Source organism: Solea solea, chromosome 13 (assembly GCF_958295425.1).
Source record: "Solea solea chromosome 13, fSolSol10.1, whole genome shotgun sequence".
NCBI lineage: Eukaryota > Metazoa > Chordata > Actinopteri > Pleuronectiformes > Soleidae > Solea > Solea solea.
In genome coordinates, this window is record NC_081146.1 from 8,257,485 (window position 1) to 8,278,917 (window position 21,433).

The 21,433-nt window shown below is 40.7% G+C and overlaps 1 protein-coding gene across 1 annotated transcript in view; it reads right to left on the minus strand.

Moving 5' to 3' along the window:
- chrnb2 (cholinergic receptor, nicotinic, beta 2) overlaps positions 1–19,441 on the minus strand; it is a 23,825-nt gene extending 4,384 nt beyond the window's left edge. Inside the window, exons 1-5 of the mRNA XM_058647338.1 lie at positions 19,041–19,441; positions 9,014–9,159; positions 4,009–4,053; positions 2,555–2,664; positions 1–142 (exon numbers count right to left, since the gene is read on the minus strand). The exon at positions 1–142 is cut by the window's left edge and continues 972 nt beyond it. Coding sequence (XP_058503321.1) covers positions 1–142; positions 2,555–2,664; positions 4,009–4,053; positions 9,014–9,159; positions 19,041–19,128 — 531 coding nt within the window. The 5' untranslated portion in view covers positions 19,129–19,441. The remainder of the gene's footprint in view (positions 143–2,554; positions 2,665–4,008; positions 4,054–9,013; positions 9,160–19,040) is intronic.
- Positions 19,442–21,433: the final 1,992 nt, after the last annotated feature.

Genomic DNA, 21,433 nt, shown 5'->3' on the forward strand with positions numbered 1-21,433 from the left:
GCAGTTCTGCTGGTCAAAGGGGAAGTGCTTGACCTCGATCTTACACGCAGACTTATAGATCGCTGGGGGCAACCAGAAGATGCTGCCATCGTAGGAGACCACCGCGTTAGAGTAGAACGACACCTCATACACCCCATCGGCACTGAGGGAAAGGTTGATGAAGATACAGAGGGAAGGACAGTCAGACATGAACAGAGACGTGTGACCATTTCATTATTTAACAGTTTTGTAGACAGAAATTATAATAATAATAGGCCAAGTTCTTCCTGAGGTGTGATCAGTGAGACATGACACAAAATGGAATAGCCCTTTTACTGTTACTACCTTTTGACCACTAAGCTCACTCTGTTCTCATTTCTCTGTGATTTGAGTCAGAAATGAATGTGAATGCTTTCTCTAAATGTTAAATCTAACTGTCAAAGTTACATCAACATTTACATCTAAATCAGAAAATAGCAAGTCAACAATGCCAGCACTCTGGTCGATGCCTCCTCCATGAATTTAGGCTTTGCGTGTGATTTTAATGTGTCAAACATAGAGTGTATTCTTCTGTACTTATGTTGAGAGTTTAAGCAACCGACGTGCTGCATATTCCTCTTTTCGCGTCCTCGTTTTCTTAAAAACGGACTGAATTTGACACTTAGATTTAAATTAATCATTTCGCTTTACAGTTGACGTTTACATTTAGATGTAACAACAGAGTCAGAGGTTACGAGGCTGCAAAACAGGATGTCCCAGGGCAGCGAGGAGGACGCATACACCTGCTCACACACACACACACACAAAGACAGAAAACTCCCAGATCAGAGTGGATCAAGTTGAACAGCGCAAACTGAACACTTTAATCAAGTATGTGCTAAGATACACCATATCCGGGACATTTAGTAACCCTATCAAATTGAGACTCTTGGAGAAGAAGACTTGGAGGAAAGAGAGTCGACCTGGGGAACCTGGGATTAAGAGGATCACTTTATCCACAGAGATGTGGGTCAGAGATCTTTTAATCTTTACCAACGTAAGGACTGAGGCAGGGAAAGAGGAGAAGGCCAGACAGATCACTGTACTTTGATGAGCTGCTTCACTATCCTGTAGAGTCCACTGATGCTCAGTTTCCATTGCAAGGCGAGTCGGCAGCATCTTTGACTCCCTCAGACATACAAGACAATTCTCATTAACGCTGATGCAACTGATCATTACTGTCATTATCAATTCATATATCAATCCCTTTATGGACTTGTTGATTTGTTATTCGGTGAAAAGGTTGATCACAAAGTTCAAAATGATGACAGTGCAATTTGTGTTTTAGTTTACTGTCACAGAGTAGTAGCGTAAAAGCAGCCATACATATAATATAATATAATATAATATAATATAATATAATATAATATAATAAAATATAATATAATACAATATAATATAATATTTAAGAGGCTGAAATCAGAAAGCTTGTTTTTAATAATGATTTTAATAATAATATTTAATTAAAAAAATATCAGAATATATTAATTTAGTGGTCAATTACTATCAGTAAATTGTTGCAGCACTTGGATTTAACAGTAGGTGTCGCCTGTTCTTAGCCAAAAGCACAGCTTACAGATACTGTTGTAGGTCTCTACTGTCTCTACCTCACCTCCCTCTTGTCCCTTCTCTCCCCCACCTCTCCTCTGTCCCCCTTTTTTCCTTTCACCCCAACCGGTCGAGGCAGATGCTGCACATCTTTGAGTCTTCCTGTTAAACGTGAGTTTTTTCTCTCCACTGATTCCTAGTTTGTGCTCGTTGTGTGAACTGTTGGGTTTCTCTCCTCTCGATGATGCTGTCTATGTACAGTGCGTTGAGATAATGCGTGTTGAGATCCGGCTCTATACAAATCCCATTGAATTGAATTATAGTTTGTAGTTTAAATGACTCTACACCAGAGATACTGTGACATAAGTACAAAGAGAAAAAGAACAAGAGCGTGTTTTCATGCGTGGATTTATGTGCAAGAGCTCATCATCCGCTCACCGCATGCATCGACTGCTTGTGCATGCATGTACTGCACATGCATACGTGCTTATCTGGTGTGTAAAGCAGATGACTGCATCTTTCAAGTGTCTCGTGAGAGCTGGAGACGATGTACACTAACGCGGCGTGAGTGATATGAGCAGACCGCAGTGGTCACATTCAGTCATGTGTGTCACATCTCATGTGGAAGTGTTACAACAAAGTTCCGGGATGGCGTTAATGCTCCTGTCAAAAGGTAGAGCTGCACCATAACTCCCGGAGCTTTCCTTTAAGATATTACTGCACAACATTTAACTAAAAACAGATGTCCATTACATTTACGCCGCTGCCAAATGAGTTCACACAATACTAATGGGACAAGGGCAGTAGTCCAGTTGAATTGTGCACGGAAACATTTGGAGTGTTTTTGGCCATTACACTGATTTCCTCAGGGAGGTGATAGAAGGTCTGCACCGGAGCTTTAATATAAGAAGTATACGCTTTTATGTGCCTGTGTCCGACTTCTGGGAGTCCTCTGTAGTGAGGACAGCAGGGTGAGAGTGTGACTCACTTGTTGTAAAGTACAACGTCAGGCAGCCAGATGTGTTTTGAGGGCAGCCTGACCTTCAACATCCCATCAAACTCCTCGGGCACCCAAGTCAGACGATAGTCCTGCCACTCCTGAGGGTCAATAAAAAACAAAACGCTTAGTCACGCATCAAAAAAAACAAAAAAAAAAACACACACAGCAGAAAGAAGACATAAAAAAGTAGAGGGGGAAATGTTATGGTCTGTAAGTCAGTCGGTCGATATAAGACACACAAGCCTGGGGAACAACCTGCGCTCTCTGTCTCCTGTAAAAGAGAGAGATAGAGATGCGGTCGCATCAACCCTGACCCTGAATGGTCTTTTAAACACACTCAGCCACAAACCAATCAGTCTGATTAAAATGGCTGTTCCTGAGTCTGTGCACATGTGTGTATCAGCAAATGTCTCTACATCCTCTGTGTGACCTTGTGCAAAGGACCCGTTTTTGCCTCTGTGACCTGGAGCAGCAGCACTCTGTGTATGTGTGTGTGTGCGTGTGTGTGAGGCTCTGAGTGTGACGGCCATGTTGTAGCTGCAAATCCTCCTCACCGGGCCGGCTACAGTAACAGTAACTGTGATGCATCTCGGTCATTACAGTTTGTCTCAGTGTCGGGGCAGTTGTCCTTGACTCGTCTGCTTGCCAGCGGCGAGGAATCCATAGAGCACTAATGGCCATTCCACGCTCTGTTACATGTCATAAATCCACGCTTACTCAGGTGTAAGTGTATATGCCTATGTGTGTGTACATGAGACGGGGAAATGCATGAAGAAATACACAATCTAATCAAAAATGCAGAAGGCTTTTAAGCGAAATCCCCCATGTGTCGGCTAAATTTACAACATATGTCGCTGTAATTGTTTTCAACACCTGCCCCATGAAAGGTAAACACACGCTGTATGTTGTGTGTGGGTGCACACATTTATATACCTTGTGTAAAAGGCCTCAGCTGGAAGCAGCACAGAGAGCCAGCCATGTATGAAGCAGGTCACGCTTCAGTCAGAGTCATATTATTCACAGGTTTCACACGGTCACGTTATGGTAGCGCTCATCCAGAGACTCGCGCTCTCGTGTATCTAGGACGGTAAACTGTTTGTCTCTCTCCTGATCCTGATGTCTGACACTCCACCCGTTCTAGGCGGGATTAAACTCTGCTCGCACACAATCAGTGAAACATATGGAAAACTGTACACACTGTGTAATACTCTGTGTAATGTCACTTGATTATATAACGTAAATCAGCATGTATGCTAGGGTTTGGGGAAAATGCCCAATTGCAATATAATCTCTTCTCATCATGTGTGCAAAAGGTTACTAATACTAATTCACACTGTGAAAGCCTTTTTAGTCTCTGTCTTTACATGTCTTTCTGCGTGTAGCACAATGTTTGCAACACTTTGTTAACATGTGTGGACGAGGAGGAGAGTGGGACGTCTCACCTGTGTCAGCCAGACATTCGTGGTCATCACCTGCTCTCTTTCGTGCTGCAAAGGAAGACATACGACAGTTAGTGAAGAGTGTTTCCTTTATTTGTGCATATTTGTGACATGTTTAAAGAGAAAGAATGGAGTGAGGCTTGGATACCGGGCATTATAGTATTTATAGGCTGAGTCACGCTTCAAACACGACGGCTCCAGCACTTAGTAATATGAAACCTGATCCCATCTTTCATTAGAGTCTTCCTGCTTGGTTGATGTGAAGTGTCTTTCAAACTTGATGTGCTATACTTATATGTGCACACATGCTTTCAGTGAGGAAACTATCAGATTACACTATCAGAGTCACAGAAGCCATGATACAACTGTTTTCATGAGCTGCATGGGTGTTACATGGAGGAATAAATAAAGTGTTAGATAAATGAAGAACATCTCATCACCGGTGGACTATATATTTAGACTTTTTGTTTTTCTGTCCATTGGGTTTTTATTTGTCTGTGTCTGCTTATCTGTTCCTTGTTTCCTGTTTTATTTTGTCATTTTTCCCTGTGTGTACCTTGTTAAGTTTTACTTCCTGTTCAAGGCTTCCCTTTTGATTGCTTGCCCCGCCCTCATTTCATACCCCTGTGTCTCATTAGTGTCACCTGTGTTTGATTATCCCTAGTTTTCTCTGTGTCTTCATCTGCTCAGTGGTTTCCCTGTTGCTGCTCCCCATGTTTTAAGGTGTTTTTCCGTTCGAGTTTTCCTCGATCCCTCCCCTTCCTCGTTTGAATTGTTTTTGCATTTTGATTTTATTGAAGACACTTTTTTTTGGGACCTGCACTTGGGTCCTCCTATTGCCTGACAAGCCAAGGGATCTTCACTGGGTGAGTTTTTATTCTTTCTTCTAATATTTTCTAAAAAAGAAAGGTGTATTTTTATGTATTTTGGACACAAGTATATGTAAGTTTGGTTTTAAATAGCCAGGGGGGTAGACGGCAAGAGAGATAGTGGGAAAATAGTTATAAATAGTGGGAGTACACACGGCAGAGTACTGAGTTTGTGAAAATGCTGTTGCATGGTTTGAATTGTGACATTTAACATAAAGTTATTGAGTTATGTTTTCAGTTTCCACTTTTGCAAAAATTAAAAACTGTGGAAATTAAACTGTGTGTGTAGTTGGTAATATCCAAGCATGGCAGCATTATGGATGGGTATCAGGTGATTCTGAGGGGTGGAGTGGCTCAGTGGTTAAGACATCATGGTCACAAGTTCGACTCCACCCCTGGCTGATTGTATTCAGTTCCGTCGCTTTGGATAAAAGTGTCTGCTAAATGACATGTAATGTGATGTAATTCTGCAGCTCAAGGCAGTGCAGAGTTCCTCAACAACTGCTATCCTGATGAATTGGAATGAAAATAATCCACACAGTCAATTGTGAAGAAATAAATGTCTCAGTCAATCCTTTTATAACACTTTACCTTGGGGGAATTCCCTTTTCAATCACTCAATTAATTATAATGAATTGCCCCCACGGGGAAACGTTTCTTTGACAGTGTTACAACAGCGTAACAGAGTAAGACACAAGTATTGGGGGGGAAAAAAAGAAGAAGGAAAGAATCCTTTTAACATGCAGTCCTGAGTTTTGTTTCCTTGAGGGAAAGATGGACGTCCATGTGTGGTAACACATCTAGATAACGCCCAATTAGATGTTATCAATATGGCGCCAGCTGATAACAAGCTCGGAGAGAACGGACGTCAATGTCAGATTTCAGAGGCTCACGCGAGGTAAAGTCAAAGTAATCTAAAAAGACAAGTGCAAGCATAGAAGCCATAAAACATAGAAACAGCACACTTTCCACAAATGGAAACCTGGAGCGATATAAAGAGCCAGAGTTGCTCATCAAATACTGTCGTCTCATGTCACTGTGATGAAGAACTGCACTGAGTGGACGGCAGTAGATGGAGGTTAAAGCTGCAGTTGGCAGAAAGGAAATAGATTTGGGGATCATGACTCCCTGTCCTGACTCCTCTGATCACATATATGTGACAGATGAACTCTCCATCTCTGAACCTCTGCTGATATAGACTCACATTCTATTGTGTTTATTGTCCAATATATATTGTAAATAAATGGATAAAAAAATGTTTACAGAATAAACCAGGGCTGTCAAACCCTGGACCAGACCAGTACAATAGCCTAAAACTACAAGAATTAAAAATGTTTTACATTTTTTTTCAAGTATCTTTTTACAAAACAAGTTATGAACAACCTCAAATTTCTTTAGGAAATCAACTGCAAGTTTAACAATATTAAGCCTAAGTTTACATTTACACATGTGCATTTCACAGTGGATCTACAAAGGCACAAACATTTAGTCGCAGGTATCTGAAACTGAAGAATATTATAATATAGTATTATCATATATTATGATTAGATTATAATTATAATGTGAAATTTTCAAAGATTCATCCTGTGGCTGGATTGGACACTATGGTGGGCCGGTTCTGGCCCGCGGCTCGTACGTTTGACACCCCTGATATAGCCGGTTGTTGCTGGAGTGGCAATCACAATCAAATCACTTTGTTTATATTACACTATGATCATAATCCCCAAAAAGATCCAACTGTACCTTTTTTTTTTTTTTATTGAAAAAAGCTAAAAGGATTCTGAGATGCTGAATCATGTTTGATTGAATGTGAGGTTTTGTTTTAAATCTAATGTTTAAAAAAATGTAGTGTTGTGTAATGGTTAAAAAAAGGAAGTGAAAGTGTGGTGGGAAGGCAGAACAGATGGAGAGAGCTGACTCAAGGATTAAAATAAGGTGTTTTGTTTGGTCGCAGGAAGTTAATACGGTGACATGACCACCAACACCAGGACATGATCTAAAACAAACCCTAGAACTTTCCAGAGTCAGCTAAGCTGCTGTGTCATCAAGTTTCACACCACACTTTGTTCCAAGTGACTGATCTGGTGACAGGATGTAATGGAGGATGTCCAGTTAAAGAGATACCAGTGATCTAATGTAGGCTTGTCCATGTGATTGTTGAAAAACCCCTTGGTTTGGAAAGAATGGTGACGGCATTTTCAACTGCCTGCTTAATACATCTCTTTGACAGCGTCACAAATTCATCACCAAGACAGAGGATGTCTTTGCCTTAAAAATAGGAGAGCAGCAGATCAACTGATAAGCACGATTTTGAACTCTTCTCACTTTTATATTCAGAATCCAATAACCAGAAGAGCATTCTTGTGGCCAGAATACTTTGATTAATGAAACAATCTTGTAGTCTTGCACTTGTAACTACTTGATCAATCTCTTCTGTTTTAAAATGATTGATTCCAAGCACACAAGTGTGTTGCAGTTGCAAGTGTGGATATTGCCAAATTTGGTTGTACCAACAAAGTGCCAGTAAGTGTGATTTTATCAGTTTTCCAGCAGGCTGAGGTGTTTTTGCAGTATTTAAAATTGAGGAGTGTCAATAATTAAGCTAGTTTTAAATTGATTTTGTGTCTAATTCATGTTGTGCTTTTTGTCAATATGGGAATATACAGTATAATGTAGTTGATTTTAGGGATGGGTATCGTTATTGGTCTGATACTGGTGGATATCACTGGACTGGATATCGTTGAGATGAAAATAAAATCCAAAAATGCACATACTGTAAAAATGTAAATAGAAATCAGCAAAAATTCTGCTGAGTCATGTTTGGGCTGTTTATTTCTTCTTTTTTCTTTGTAACACAGTTTATGTCTTTGAAATGATTCAGCTACTTGGTATCAGTAGATACTCGAGTTTGTGATAATCGGTTTCTAACACAAAAGTGGTGACTTCCCATCTCTAGTTGATGAGCCAAGAAATGTATGTTGCAACTAAATTTAAATGCATACAAGTTTTTTGCAAAATGTAAAACACTAACCAAGTCCGTGGTGAACAGATCATCCACCATCTACTTCACGATCAAAGATGAACAGACCACCGTCTTGACACCGCTCCATTCAAAGTGAATGAGAAGTGTTTCAGTTGACGCCTGAATCAGCTGATGAGGTTGAATGTTTTCTCTAAACATGACATTAGCAGTAACAGCTCTGAAGTGTCCCCTCATCACCACTGCTCTGTTAGAAACATGACAGCCACTGTCACACTGTTTACATGCACAGTTAAGTCCGTATGATGTGTCATTCCTACTGTCCATAAAGATAACATTACCAAATTATTTAAGCTGACAGAACATATGATCGTTCTCTTTGTCAGTTCAACAAATGGTCTGTCCTGGGTTTCACCATGTTTTTGCTGCTGCTGTTTTCTTTAGTCTATTGGCTTCTTCTATTATTTCCAGGTTTAAGTTGGGGGTAGGAACTGTGGTGCATGCTCAAAGTGTCCTGGCAAGCTTGAGTCTGACTCTGGTCCCACTGATGTAGACTCATAATTCACTCCCCAATTGCAATTGGGTGTGCTTTGGGGCGGCAATGATTATTCAATTAATCAGTTATTAATTGTTTACTAAATTAATCAAGTATTTTGATAATCGATTAATCGGTCTTTTTGAGTCTTTTTTTTTAATAATTAAAATGAGATTTCTGATTTTTCAGCTTCTTAAATGTAAATACGTTTTGGTTTCTTTGCTCCATATAACAAAAAAAAAACATTAAAATTAAATAATTTTAGTTTGAGGACAAAACAAGGCATTTGAGAACATCATCATCTCCAGGTTTTGGTAAACACTGATTTTATATGTTCCGACATTTTATCAACCAAACATGTACTTGATTAATCGAGAAAATAATCAACAGATGAATCGATTGTGACAATAACCGTTAGTGACAGTCGTAGTGTGCTTGTCTGACTATGAGATGTAACAGTGCTGGAAAGGTCAAAGCCTATCATAGGACCAACATTCAGAGACAACCAACCATTCACACTGACATTTACACCCACTACACATTCACTTTACAATATTCAATAATCCTAAGCCGGACCCTCTGAAGGGTCCTGTTGGATCCAAACGCAGACACGTGCACACTCACCACACTGATGAGTTGGGCCAGCGACACCATCAGCTGCACAGTCACCAACTCGGAGGAATTCGTCGCAGGACGGATCAGTTTGTTGTAGTGGGCGGGGTTTAGGAGATGCTCCACCAGTCGCTCCTCAGTGTCTGCCCCGAGGCCGCCTGTAATTAAGACATCGTCATCATCATCATCATCATCATCATCATCAGACCAAACAAAGTTGCAGCCACGTGTGTCTCTCTTTGGCACCAGTTGAAAATAATTGTATTAAATCTGAGATATATATATATATATATATATATATATATATATATATACTCTACAAACTCTCACTTCCAGCACTGACAGATGCATGGCTATCCATGTGTGTTGAGAATGCAAAGCCCTTTGAACCATAGCATTACTCATCACTGCTGGCTGGAGCACGTCAGCACAGCTCGATACACACTTCTTACAAGACCTGACATCATAAGACTGAGTCAACCAGTCTGAATGTCTCTATCACTATCCTTTCCGTCTCCATCACTCTCTCCGTGCCTCCTCTCTGTCTCTCTCTGTTTTCCTCTGCTCTGCTGCACTGCCAGTCATTTGTACCGTTGGGTTATTTTCACTCCGTCTCCATCCCTCTCTCTCTGTATCTGTATCTGTATCCAAGTGAGTGGTAAAGTTTAAGCACAGCTGTCACACACAGGAGGGCAGGTGTTCTGACAATGCATAGAGAGAAACGAGTGCTCTGCACTTCCTTTGTCCTGATATTCACTCCCTGCCTCTCTGGCATCTGTTCTGCTCCCCTGCTGCATCGTTTACTCTCACAATTCCCTCACACCTTCCCCCTGAAGATAAACACAGGCTGCTTACTGTTAACTTGGCACCACTGTTATATTCTAACCTGCTATTAGCTGTGCATGAAAACAAACGCGTAGAAAGCTGACATCAGCATACAATTATAAAGACGTCATTTCAAAATAAAATCTATATTATGCATAAACAAAGCAAAGCTTAAAGTGTAACACCAAAAACACATGAATCAAAAAATAATGTGGACTGAAACGCAGACTCAATCTAACCCCACATGCCAATGATTTTATTGGAACAGCTGCATAAAAAAAGTCATTGAATTTATGAACAGATGAAATAAAACAAATTTCTTCAAATTGTTCTTTTGTTTCACTGTAAACTGAATATATTTGGGGTTTTGTCTTTTGCACAAACTCATAATGTGGCGCATATCAACATATTCATGTATTCACATATGAAAATGTTTGGACTAAATATTTATTCATATAATTAAGAAATAATGTCCGCATGAAAATCATCTTCACCCCTTTACCAAATAGATGTCTGTAGACAGATATCATTTATAATAGATGTAAATTGATAATGTATTAACAAAAGTTAGGGAACAAAATAAAGAATTAATATCTAAAGGTAGGTAAAGGGAGAGCATGTAAGTTGACAAAAGGAGTGTTTTGATTCATCAGTTAATGCGAATAAAAGCACAAATTAAAAAACACTGGAGAAAAACAAAGAAGGCATTTACTCAGTGCCACAAACTCTGTTGGGGACAAGGTTCTGATGTGGTGTGGATCTTCTTCTGTACCCTCCCCCTCCTATCTCCCTTTACACGTTGAATTCTGCTGGTCTTGCACCTCTTAAAGAAAAGGAGTGATGTACTTATAATTTCTAACATAGAAGAACAAAACAATTGCTGTTTTAAAACCTTTTCTCTGAACCATAAATAAATGTGTGAACTCCTCTCTGACATACTCTGTTCTCCCCCCACCCTCTAACTCTGTAGCTCTGCTGTGTTGTGCCGTGTTGTGTTGTGCTGTGCCGTGTTGTGTTGTGCTGTGCCGTGTTGTGCCGTGTTGTGTTGTGCTGTGCCGTGTTGTGCCGTGTTGTGTTGTGCTGTGAGCAGCAATGATGGCCTCTGTCTCCGGATCAATGAAAACTCTATTAATTCCTGTAAACTCACGCAATTCCTCGCCCCTGTCTTTCTTTTTTTTAATCTCACATTCTTGCCTGCATCCCGTCTCCATCTCCTTTTCTTTTACACTTTCTCCATCCTCTCCATTATCAAAGACAGACTCTCTTGCCTCCCTTCCTCCCTCTCACCTTCCTGTTATCTCCATCTCCCTGTCGCTGAAAGCTTCTGTCCATCTATTGGCGCGTCTGTCTCTTCCTTACTCAGCATCATCCTGTCAGCACATGCGTGTGGCACTATGGTTGTTTATTGTACACCAGTGATGCCTTCATGAGGGAAATAAGCATTACAGCCTGTGTCTGAGCCATAGGAGGAGAATATATTACACCCAGAAGCACAAGGCAATAACATGTCAGATAAGACAGGAAGCCGATACAGGTTATTCAAACAATGGTTAAGCAAAAAACGTATACATCGTATACATCAAAGCTCAAAATGTAATAGTTTTATGTCTTTACTAACATGATCATTTGTCAAGTCTTGTCTAAATGAATACAAGACAGAAACGGGTAAAACAAAAAGCAAATTATAAAAAAAATATAGAAATGTATAATAGAATAGAATAGAAATACTTTATTCATCCCCAAGGGGAAATTGTTTCGACATAGCAGACATATTTATTTCTATAATAAGAAATAAGCGTCGCAAAACATAAAGCAAGTTCTCTAGCTCATCCTGAATTGAATGCCAAGCAGAAGAGGAGTGTTTATAGTAGGGACTTAAAGGTTTCTAGAGTGTTGGCTGTTCTGACATGAGGTGGTTCACTATTCCATAGACTGAGAGCATGTATAACAAATGTATTTCTATCAATGTATAACAAGGAAAATGTAACGTCAGTGTCAGAACCTTGAGGAACAGCAAGGAAAGTCATTCAGAGCTTTACTGTCACTGCAGCCAAAACAACGGTACTGATGCAGTTCAAAGGAACTCATGTTATGTCGACAATTACTTCAGAACAAATTGATTCAAACGATCATCTCTACATGCAGGATATGTAACAGACATAACGACAAGATTCACTGTGACAAAGAGCAGGTGTTTTGTGCAGATCTCAACAGTTACAGGTGTATTTTTGCCTTTTTTTAATGCAGTGAAATATGTATATATGTATACATGTATGTGTGTATATATATATATATATATATATATATATATATATATATATATATATATATATATATATATATATATATATATATATATATATATATGTGTATATAAAATATTTTATCCATCTATTTTGATGTAAATCCGGATTCAGATGCAGTTAATTATTGAGTAAAACAACAGATTTAGAGGATTGTGCACTCTTGGCTTGGATCCACTCGTTGAGCCTTTTGGGCTCAGGATAAAAGTCTAGACTAATATTTTATGGTGCTGAGGAAAAATTAAAGCCCCCCAAAAAAAGGCTGTTTCTCTGACTCTGTTGTGATCACTGCATGTTAAACATTTCTTAATGTCTCTCTCTCTCTCTCTCTCTCTCTCTCTCTCTGTCTGTCTCCACATATGACGCTCTGTCACGCTAAAGGCTGAGCCAAGGTTGAGTTTAGGTCGTATTCTAGTTGTTTTCCAGTGCAAACACTGCAAACTTAATGTGACACTATAAATATTTCAGCAGGTCTCCCCATTAGACCCTGGAGCAGGAGAAGTTACACACACACACACACACACACACACACAGATGAGGTGGTCGCCATGTTTACCATGTTTGAGTGCTCTAGATCTACATCTATGTTTCTTTTCTCCTCAGTGTCATCAGTGAGCGTGGTCATGGTCTCCAGATGATGGTTCAGACTTGTGTTCACACTAGCTTCTGTAGATGATAGTGAATGATCTGGTATTTCATTTTTACAAGGCAGCTTAGAGGCCAAGAGTCCGTGAGGTGTGAAGACAAATGTGGGGAAAATAAGGGGAGAAGCGAGAGCTACATTTAATTATCCCACTAAGACAGTGTTACAGTGATGATCTCCACACACTGCTCTAGCCTGAACGGCAAAGAGAGAGGAAGGGGAAAGCAGGACGACTCCCTGCTCTGCTCGCAGCGATCCACTAAAGAGGGTTTTTGGCTGCTGCTTGAACCTTAAATGCTGAAATATTCTCAGATCAATAATGGAGAGATCAATTGATCTACTGGCAACAAGCGAGTGGCTCTGTAGTGCCCGTAGAACTGAGATATTAATATTGATCCTACATCCCAGCCGCAATATCAGAGCACTCCCAAACCAAAGCCAGCAAAGATTCATGACGAGAAGATAGTTTGGTTCTTTTGTAATTATTAATAATGATAAGGAGATGCATTTTACAACAAAGCAACTTCTGTGTCAGCTTTGTAATTCTATTCTTATCACTAACGCCATCATTTCAAGGCTAATAATGTATTCGTCAGGCTCTTTCACTGAAGCATATTTCACTGTTCCAGGGTCTACAATCTTATATAATACAGTTTGACAATATCCACATCGAGAACACACTCTGAAACCTCTGTGAAAAAGATCAGAGGAACTCTAGATTACACAAGAATATACAGCTGAGAGGCTTCACAATCAGTGGCTCATGAACCCTCATGAATACACAGTCGTTTGGTTTATTTGTGTTATTTACAGCATACGGCACATCGTCGGATGAAAGACGGTATGGCTTTGTAATGGCGGTGCCTATTTCAGGGATTGCAATAAAATCCATCATTTGAACTGTGTGATGCGTCTAATAACAGCTGTTATTTGGCTGCTCATAAATCCTGAGGCCACGTTATCAACGGGTCGAAGCCCCGCGCCTGAAACTAATATGTGCACAAATAGAGACGGAAGGTTGTCTTTCTCACTGCAACACTGTCGTAATAAATCAATCGTTTTTCCCTCTCTGTCTTAAAAAAAAAAACTGAAAAGTTTTCTTTCTCTATATTGATAAGCATATATTTTATGGTTTTATTGTACTTTTCCAGGCTCATCTAAGCAGGTTTATAGTTCAAATAGAGCTGAACAATTAATTGTTGTCAAATCAAAATTGCAATTTGAAACCATGCATAAAGCAAATGATAAAGCTGCAATTTATTTATTCTTTTTCATCGTTCCATGTGTTATGCAAATTGAAGTGAATCCATTAAAGTGTTCAATTAAAGTGACACAGTAAACAATTCATATGTTTCAGTCGTCACTATGCATTAGAGTAGGGTAATGTTTTATTGTGTCACAAAATAATACTTTCACATAGCGATTATTGAACAGAATCTTAAAACTGAAAATAAGAAAAAAAATTGCAATTACATATTCTCACTAAATTATTCAGCGTTAGAGAATTGCAGTTTTTTTTTATCTAGAAAAAATGTCTCCACGAGAGGAACAAAAGCAGAGCGCTGTATTCTCAGACAAAGTTAAAAACTATTGACTTTCTAAATGTGTCTTATCTGCCTCTTCTTCTGCACTGCTTAAGTTTCTATTAAAACTCTGTGCTCTCCTTATGCTTCCCTCTAATCTCCAGAGCCGCTGCTGCTGCTGCTGCTGCTGCTGCTGCCGCTGCTGCTGCACATTCATTCACACTCTCCTGCTCACACTCTCTGTCTCTGTGTCTCACACACACACACAGATACACACAAATCATGTCCCACAAATGACACATGAGAGCACAGAGTTTTACACACGCAATCACACAAACGAGTCACATTTCAATCACAGATGTAGCTCCTATCGCTGCTGTGCACTGGCAGTCGGTAAAGACAGAGAAAATAAAGACAGAAAAGGGACAGAAACAGAGGGACGATAAGATGGTGGATGTAACGCGCAGGTACGAGACGCTGTGGAGATCGGCAGAAAAGTGATGACAGGCTGAGCTGATTGAGCAGAACGTTCCAGACTCTGAGTCGCTCTGTCAAGGAAATGATGAAGTTGATGCTGATAGTAGCTTCATCATCACTTCAGGGCAGAGGACAAAGATTACTGTGTACTGTTACACACAATCATGCATCACAGATGTAAAAAGGTGGTAGTAAAACTAATCCAAATACATTTAAATCCAACAGTGGATGAGAATATGGCATGCCATGCTCCATATCCATTGACCTCTGCTTCAGGTCAGCTCGGCTCCACAGACCTGTTTATTATGCATGACCTACTGAGGAAATGACAGGAGCTGCGTCCTTCAGTGTCTTTGCACAGGCTTAATGTTTCTGTGTCTACATATGTATGTGGGCTGAACAATTCATCGTTTTCAAATTGTAAAACAGTTTAAAACTAATTTAGCAAATCGCGAAGGCTGCTATTTGTGTTATCTAAAGTATCACACGTGCATGAAAACATCTTTATGTTCTCATCTTTGCACTAGAATGTAGAGATGTTCATGATTTTGATGGTAAACACATTTGATTTTATGATATTTATTCAGCAGATGTTGCAAATGTGGCCAAAATAACCGTGAAATTCAACATAGTTCATCTGTACTTTATGGATTCTGAACGGAATCTTGAATTTAAAAACAAACAGAGGGATCTCCTCTCTTTCCATTTGCTTATGTGAATGTGACATATATTTTGACACTATGTGTCCCTGTGATGGACTGGGGACCTGTGTCAGCTGTGATTGGCATCAGTGCACCCCCATGACCCCCATGACCCTCATGTGGAGGATAAAGCTGTAGGATGAATGGATGAATGGATGAAAAAGCATAAGATCACATCATCTTCATCTAGTCTGTGCGTTTCGTTGTGTGTATGTGTTTGTTTTTCAAGCACATGTTTTTGTGTGCTTGTGTGTGTGTGTGTGTTGTGTTGTGTACTGGGTTTATAGTATATATGAGGATGATGTTAATCAGATTTTCTCCCTCAAGGGAAGGTGACTCATTAGTACTCCACTGCACATGAGGCTCCTTCAAGAGCTATTTCTTGGTGGATGTATTTCTCTTTCAGTGCACATACACTACCTCTGTACGAACTCGAGAAAGATCAACCAACAAGACTTTAGTTTTTAAGTTAACATTATTTGTATTGTTGTTTGTGCTTTTTGTTATGTTGCTAAGTTGGCATGTTAATACAAATACCCCTCAACTTAGTCTTGGGAGTGTTTACTCTTTCTGTCGGATGCGTGTGTTAAAAAGTGCACTATAATTCAATAGTTCAGGTTCTTTGACGTTTTGAAGTGAGGTTGCATGAGGTATTGACCCATGATCAACAATGACTTCACCTAATTCACTGTGGTTTCCTTGAACCAGCCTGGGACCTGCACACTTGCTCTCACTGATAACATGCTGCCAGTCAGAGGGTCAGATGGAAAAACAGATTTTTAGCCACTTCACAAAAGGCACACCTAATGAAATACATGCCTGTTTAATTCTCCTGTAACTTAAGAGCATGTTTCCTGATTCTGCCCTCTTTTAGACACCCTTTTCTGGCTGTAAACTGAACTTTGTAACCTGCTCTCTCTTCGAATGCAAGTCGCACATAAGTTGTAAATCCACTGCTGCCTCCATCAGTAAGTTCAAATGTGTCATTCTGTGACTACAGTGTGTAAAATACTTTGTCTGGTTTACCTAAGTGACACAAACTTACCATACAAGGTAAGCAGAGAGCAGCCTCTCCTGTGACTCTGCCAGATGAGAGCGCTGATTTTCTCTATGGACTATGGTGTGGGAGAGTGAGTGGTTAACAAACTTCAGTTTGTACAGAAGGCTGTGTGAAAGGTGAGATGAATCAGGTAACATGAGATATCATAGACTTAAGCAGGAGAAGATCTTATTCAAGGTGACTTTTGTTAACTGTCGTCCCACACTGCTTCATGGAAACTGTGGTCTGCTCACATACTGTAAGTCAATTTACAGCCACACTTAAAAAACCTCAACTATCCCTTTGTAATTTACTTTTAATACAAAAATGTAAAATATGTGCTTGTGTGTGTGTGTGTGTGTGTGTGTTAGGACTTGATTGATAAATTGATAAATGTCAGGTTATTGCAGGTCAAAGTATGTCTTTGTGACAGGTGCTGGATTGTGTTGGACTATGTGTGGCACAAAGCTTTCTTTCCTCTGTGTTTGTGTGAGTGGACTCTTGTGTTTTTCTAAACCTCCTTAGGACCTTTTCTGGCATAAAAACTGCCCTTGTCAAGATGACCAAAATCTGGTCTTCCTGTATGTGGAAGAGCCTCATTTGGCTGTCAAAATGAATGGAAGTCAATGAAGAGTCCTAAATAGTCCAAGTGTGTGTTTGTGTGTATCTGATATTCCTTATGTTGTGGGGACCAAAATCTGTTTACACAGTCACATTATGGGGACGTGTCTTCCTTGTGGGGACAAGAATCAATCCCATAATGTAAATTACTACATTTTGAGGTGAAGACATGTTTTTAAAGTTAGGCTGAGGTCAGTTTTAGGTTAAAGTCAGGGTTAGGATTAGGTCAGTAGTGCGTGTGTGTGTGTACTTATTTAGGACCCTTTCTAAGAAATGGGTTGAGTTTAGTGCTAACATTTGAACTGTGGTTAGGTCAAGGTTAAGGTCAGACATTAACTGGTTAAGGTTAGTGATAAGGTTTTGGTTAAAATTGGTCTAAATGAATGGAATTCAGTGCAACAAATAGAAAACAGCGTGTGTGTGTGTGTGTGTGTGTTTCTGCTTGTGTTTGACTGAGAGAAGCCGGAGCACCACCGGTGATGATGAACAGTAAATCAGTGTGATATGGCCGGTCATTGGTGTGAGTGGATAGAGGTGTGTTAGAGTGTGTGTGGGTCTGTGTGCCTGCATGCAGGAAGTGAAAAATAGTCCTTTGCTTAGAGCCGGTGAACTGGCCTCTATAACGTCATTACTATAGATTGACTGTAAATATTGCACCGGCCGTAATTTAACAAATCAGCTGACATGTTTCCTGTTCTGCCACGAGAAAACACTTGCTGAGAACAAATGAACACCAAATTAGAGCAAATTTACAGACCTAAAAACACCCAAACAACGTAATGGCTTCACACTTGATGCAAACCTCATTTGCTCCTACTGCAGTGACAGAGCTGTAAATAAGACTCATCTACCTAATGCACATTGTTTATAAAGACAAATAAAAAGACCTTTTATCTGCGACAAGCTGACGCACAGGGCTTTCCCTGTACTGCCGGATGACACGCCATTTGTCTTTTGACGACAGGATGTAGAGATTGCTTTAGCTCAACCTGCTTCTCATTAACCTGCCCACTCAATGCAAGACCTCAGTGTTAATGAGGGAGAATGAGGAGGGAGGAGAGGTGGGCGAGCGGGAGTTAACATTTCTATCTCACCTTTAATGTTGGCCGCACGCAAGAGGGAGAGGGGCAACCATGACCATGAAAGTCATGCTCAGAGGAGTTTTAATGTTTTACAGACGTACAAAGCCCCAAAAGTGGTCTGCTATCATTTAATTTATACCATCACAGAAATGTAGGTAGGAGAAGGTGCACTGATAAGTCCAAGTACCTGTGATGTAACCACCTGATGTTACTTCTGCTGATGGTAATAGTAAACCACATAAATAAGCCTTAATACAAAGGTATTTGCTTTTGGTTTTCTGTTAGATATTGTATATAACAGTCCATAATGCTTTGTTTTAATACATATTGACTTCCTCCAATGCCCTGAACTTAAATAGAATATAATTTATACCAGCAAATTCTCAAAATACCCACAGATAAGTCCATATCTGTGATGCAGTACCACCTGGTTGTTTCTTTCTGTGATAATAAATAAATCACAGAAATAAGCTTTGATTTAAATGTTTTCACTAAGGTTATTGACTGATTGTGACTCTAGATTCTATCTAGAATGAGGCCAATTTCCCTTCACTGTGTAGTGCCATCATTCCATCGCGCGCGCGCTGCTGTTATTTATGCGGGATGTGATGACATCGCAATGAAAGAGAGTCACTTGTGCACATCTGCCTCTCCACAGCATCACACCTCTCCTCACATTCGCTCTCTCGTTACTTTAAAGAAACACACACACACACATCCACTGTAACGCTCCGTGCTTCTGGCCCTATGTAATACATAATATAAAGGTGACGGTGCACACAAAAGCGCATCGATGGAGCCATTACAGACGCACAAGTTACTCACCTCCCGCATTGGCGAGCAGAGCCAGCAGCAGCAGCAGCAGCGGTGGACAGGACCAGCCGCACATCATCATCATCATCACCACCATCATCAGTGCGTCCGAGCGCGCTCCGAACCCGAAAGGTGTTCGCCGGGATGGAGAGGCCACTCCAAACACTCCCGCAGCGTTACTCCCCCCCACGTCCTCCTCCTCGTCCTGCTCCTGCTCCTCACGACCCAAAACCTCCCCTCATTCTCCACCTGGCATGGTGACGTCAGCGTTCCCCCCTCGGCCCACACTTGTTTGCTGGATCAGGGGAAAAATCTAAATATTTTTGGCAGATCCAGGTGAGCTGAGCTGTGCGCTGCGTCGTGCGGTGCTGGCTCTCTGTGGTGAACAGCGCTCAGCGATGCGACGCGCCGGAGAGGCGGGGGCGCGCGAGGAGGAGGAGGAGGCGGGAGGAGAGGATGTGGCGAATACCTACGAGGATCCACAAGCTCAGTGAACGATGACATTGTCTTCCCTGCTCAAAGTCGCACATGCATCACCACCATACAATATTTAGCAATTTTAGAGACGCAGACTGTCTCTGTTGTTCATTTATTAGTGCCCTTATTCCTAGTTATTAAACCATGTGCGTAAATCTCTTATAGATTAGTAACATTTTGGACTGGAAGAGGAATCATTAATCAATATTTACAGCAGAAGAACTACGAAAAAAGGCAGACACAGACACAACTCATACAGTCAAGCTTAGTGCCAACATCCTGTGGCGTGCACAGACATTTGGAAGGGCAGGGGCACACTGGTGGGGCAGGCACCACTAGTCAAGCCTTTCCCACATTCTCACACACCTGTGTATATCTATACAGGGACATCCTTTACAGCACAGCATCACTTCTCTATCATCGAGAGGGATATTTTCTATGCATATATGATTTCCTCTGAGGACACCCTTTGGGACACTGTCATAGGGACAGTAGGGGACTTCACTGCATCACTTTTCTCCACCAGAAAGACAGTCCTTTAGAAATAATTTAGATTTGACTTTAGAGGCCACACATGAATGGCAGCAGGGAACTTGTTTTAACAATATACAGGACAGTTTATTGTGCAGCATTTTGTCCATTAGGACACTGGGGGGCGATCCCCACCACCGTACACAGCCAACATTCATCACAGTAATGATAGCTATACATCTACCTATTTGTGACGTGATGTGTACGACACATGCGGATGCTTTTGCACAAATGATGTTATGTTCCTACCGCAAAAACAAAGTTGTTTGACATTATTCTCAAATGAATCACACTCCTCATATAAAGCTGTTTTGAACCAAAATAGCAAAATTCTTACACACACACTTGGTTTCTGAGTATGTGAGTCACTATTCTATGAAAGGTCTTAAACCTCTCACCATGTGGGTCTTCCTCTGTGTCATTTATATTTGATTCAATGTCTTTTTTTGTTTCTCCCCCCCTTGACAAGTGCAGTGACCTCTAGTCCACATTCACAAAGTCAAACATGGAAAAATGGGAAATGGTGGAAGACAGCGAGGGAGGAGGAGCAGGTACAGGAGGAGGGACTTCTTGAGGAAGATGAGACAGGTGCACAAACTGAAATGAACCTATTGGAGCATACATCTCATTCCGGATATGCTTATTTTCATTGTGCTCGTGCTGTGAACTGAGTTCAAGAAGATGAGAGATATAAACCAACTGAATGTGATTGCAAAAGGTGCCGGGAATTAATCAATGCAATGGGGTGCAGGGATCAAAAAGCAGGATGAAGGTAGAAGAGGGGACTCACAATAGCGTGGGAGGCAGAGAAGGATGGATGGGGAAAGGGTAAAAAAAGAGGAGTGCAGGATGGAGGGAGTAGGCGGTTGCCGTGGCGACTGAGTGAAAGCAGAAAGCTCCAGGAGGAAAGGACCTGTTTCTCCTTCATTTTGTCTATTTTGATCACAGACGCACACAAAGGGGGACACACATGCGCAGCTGGCACTTAACAACTTAACACAGATGAACATAATATGCACACACACACACATGCAAACTCTTCTTCCTTCCCTCTCTCTTCCTCTCCTGTGCAGTGAATGAGCTGACCTGACAGTGCTCCTCCTCTGCACTGAGTGCTGTGAGTCTCCCTGTGAATTATTTAAAAGCTGGGACCCCCAGAGTGCTTGTCTCCTCCACTCCACACCTCCCACCCCTCTCTCTGGCTGTCATCCTGTCTTCTGGTGGCTTGAAGTATTTCCTGTGGTAAAATCTGGGCAACAACTTGATTAACAACATACAAATCTGACCTATATGAATCACAGACTTATTAATAGTGTAAGACCAAGACTAAGTATAGAGGCATAAACGGCGATAGAGATAGATATTAAAGTTTTATCCCATTTCATAGAGAGCTATAG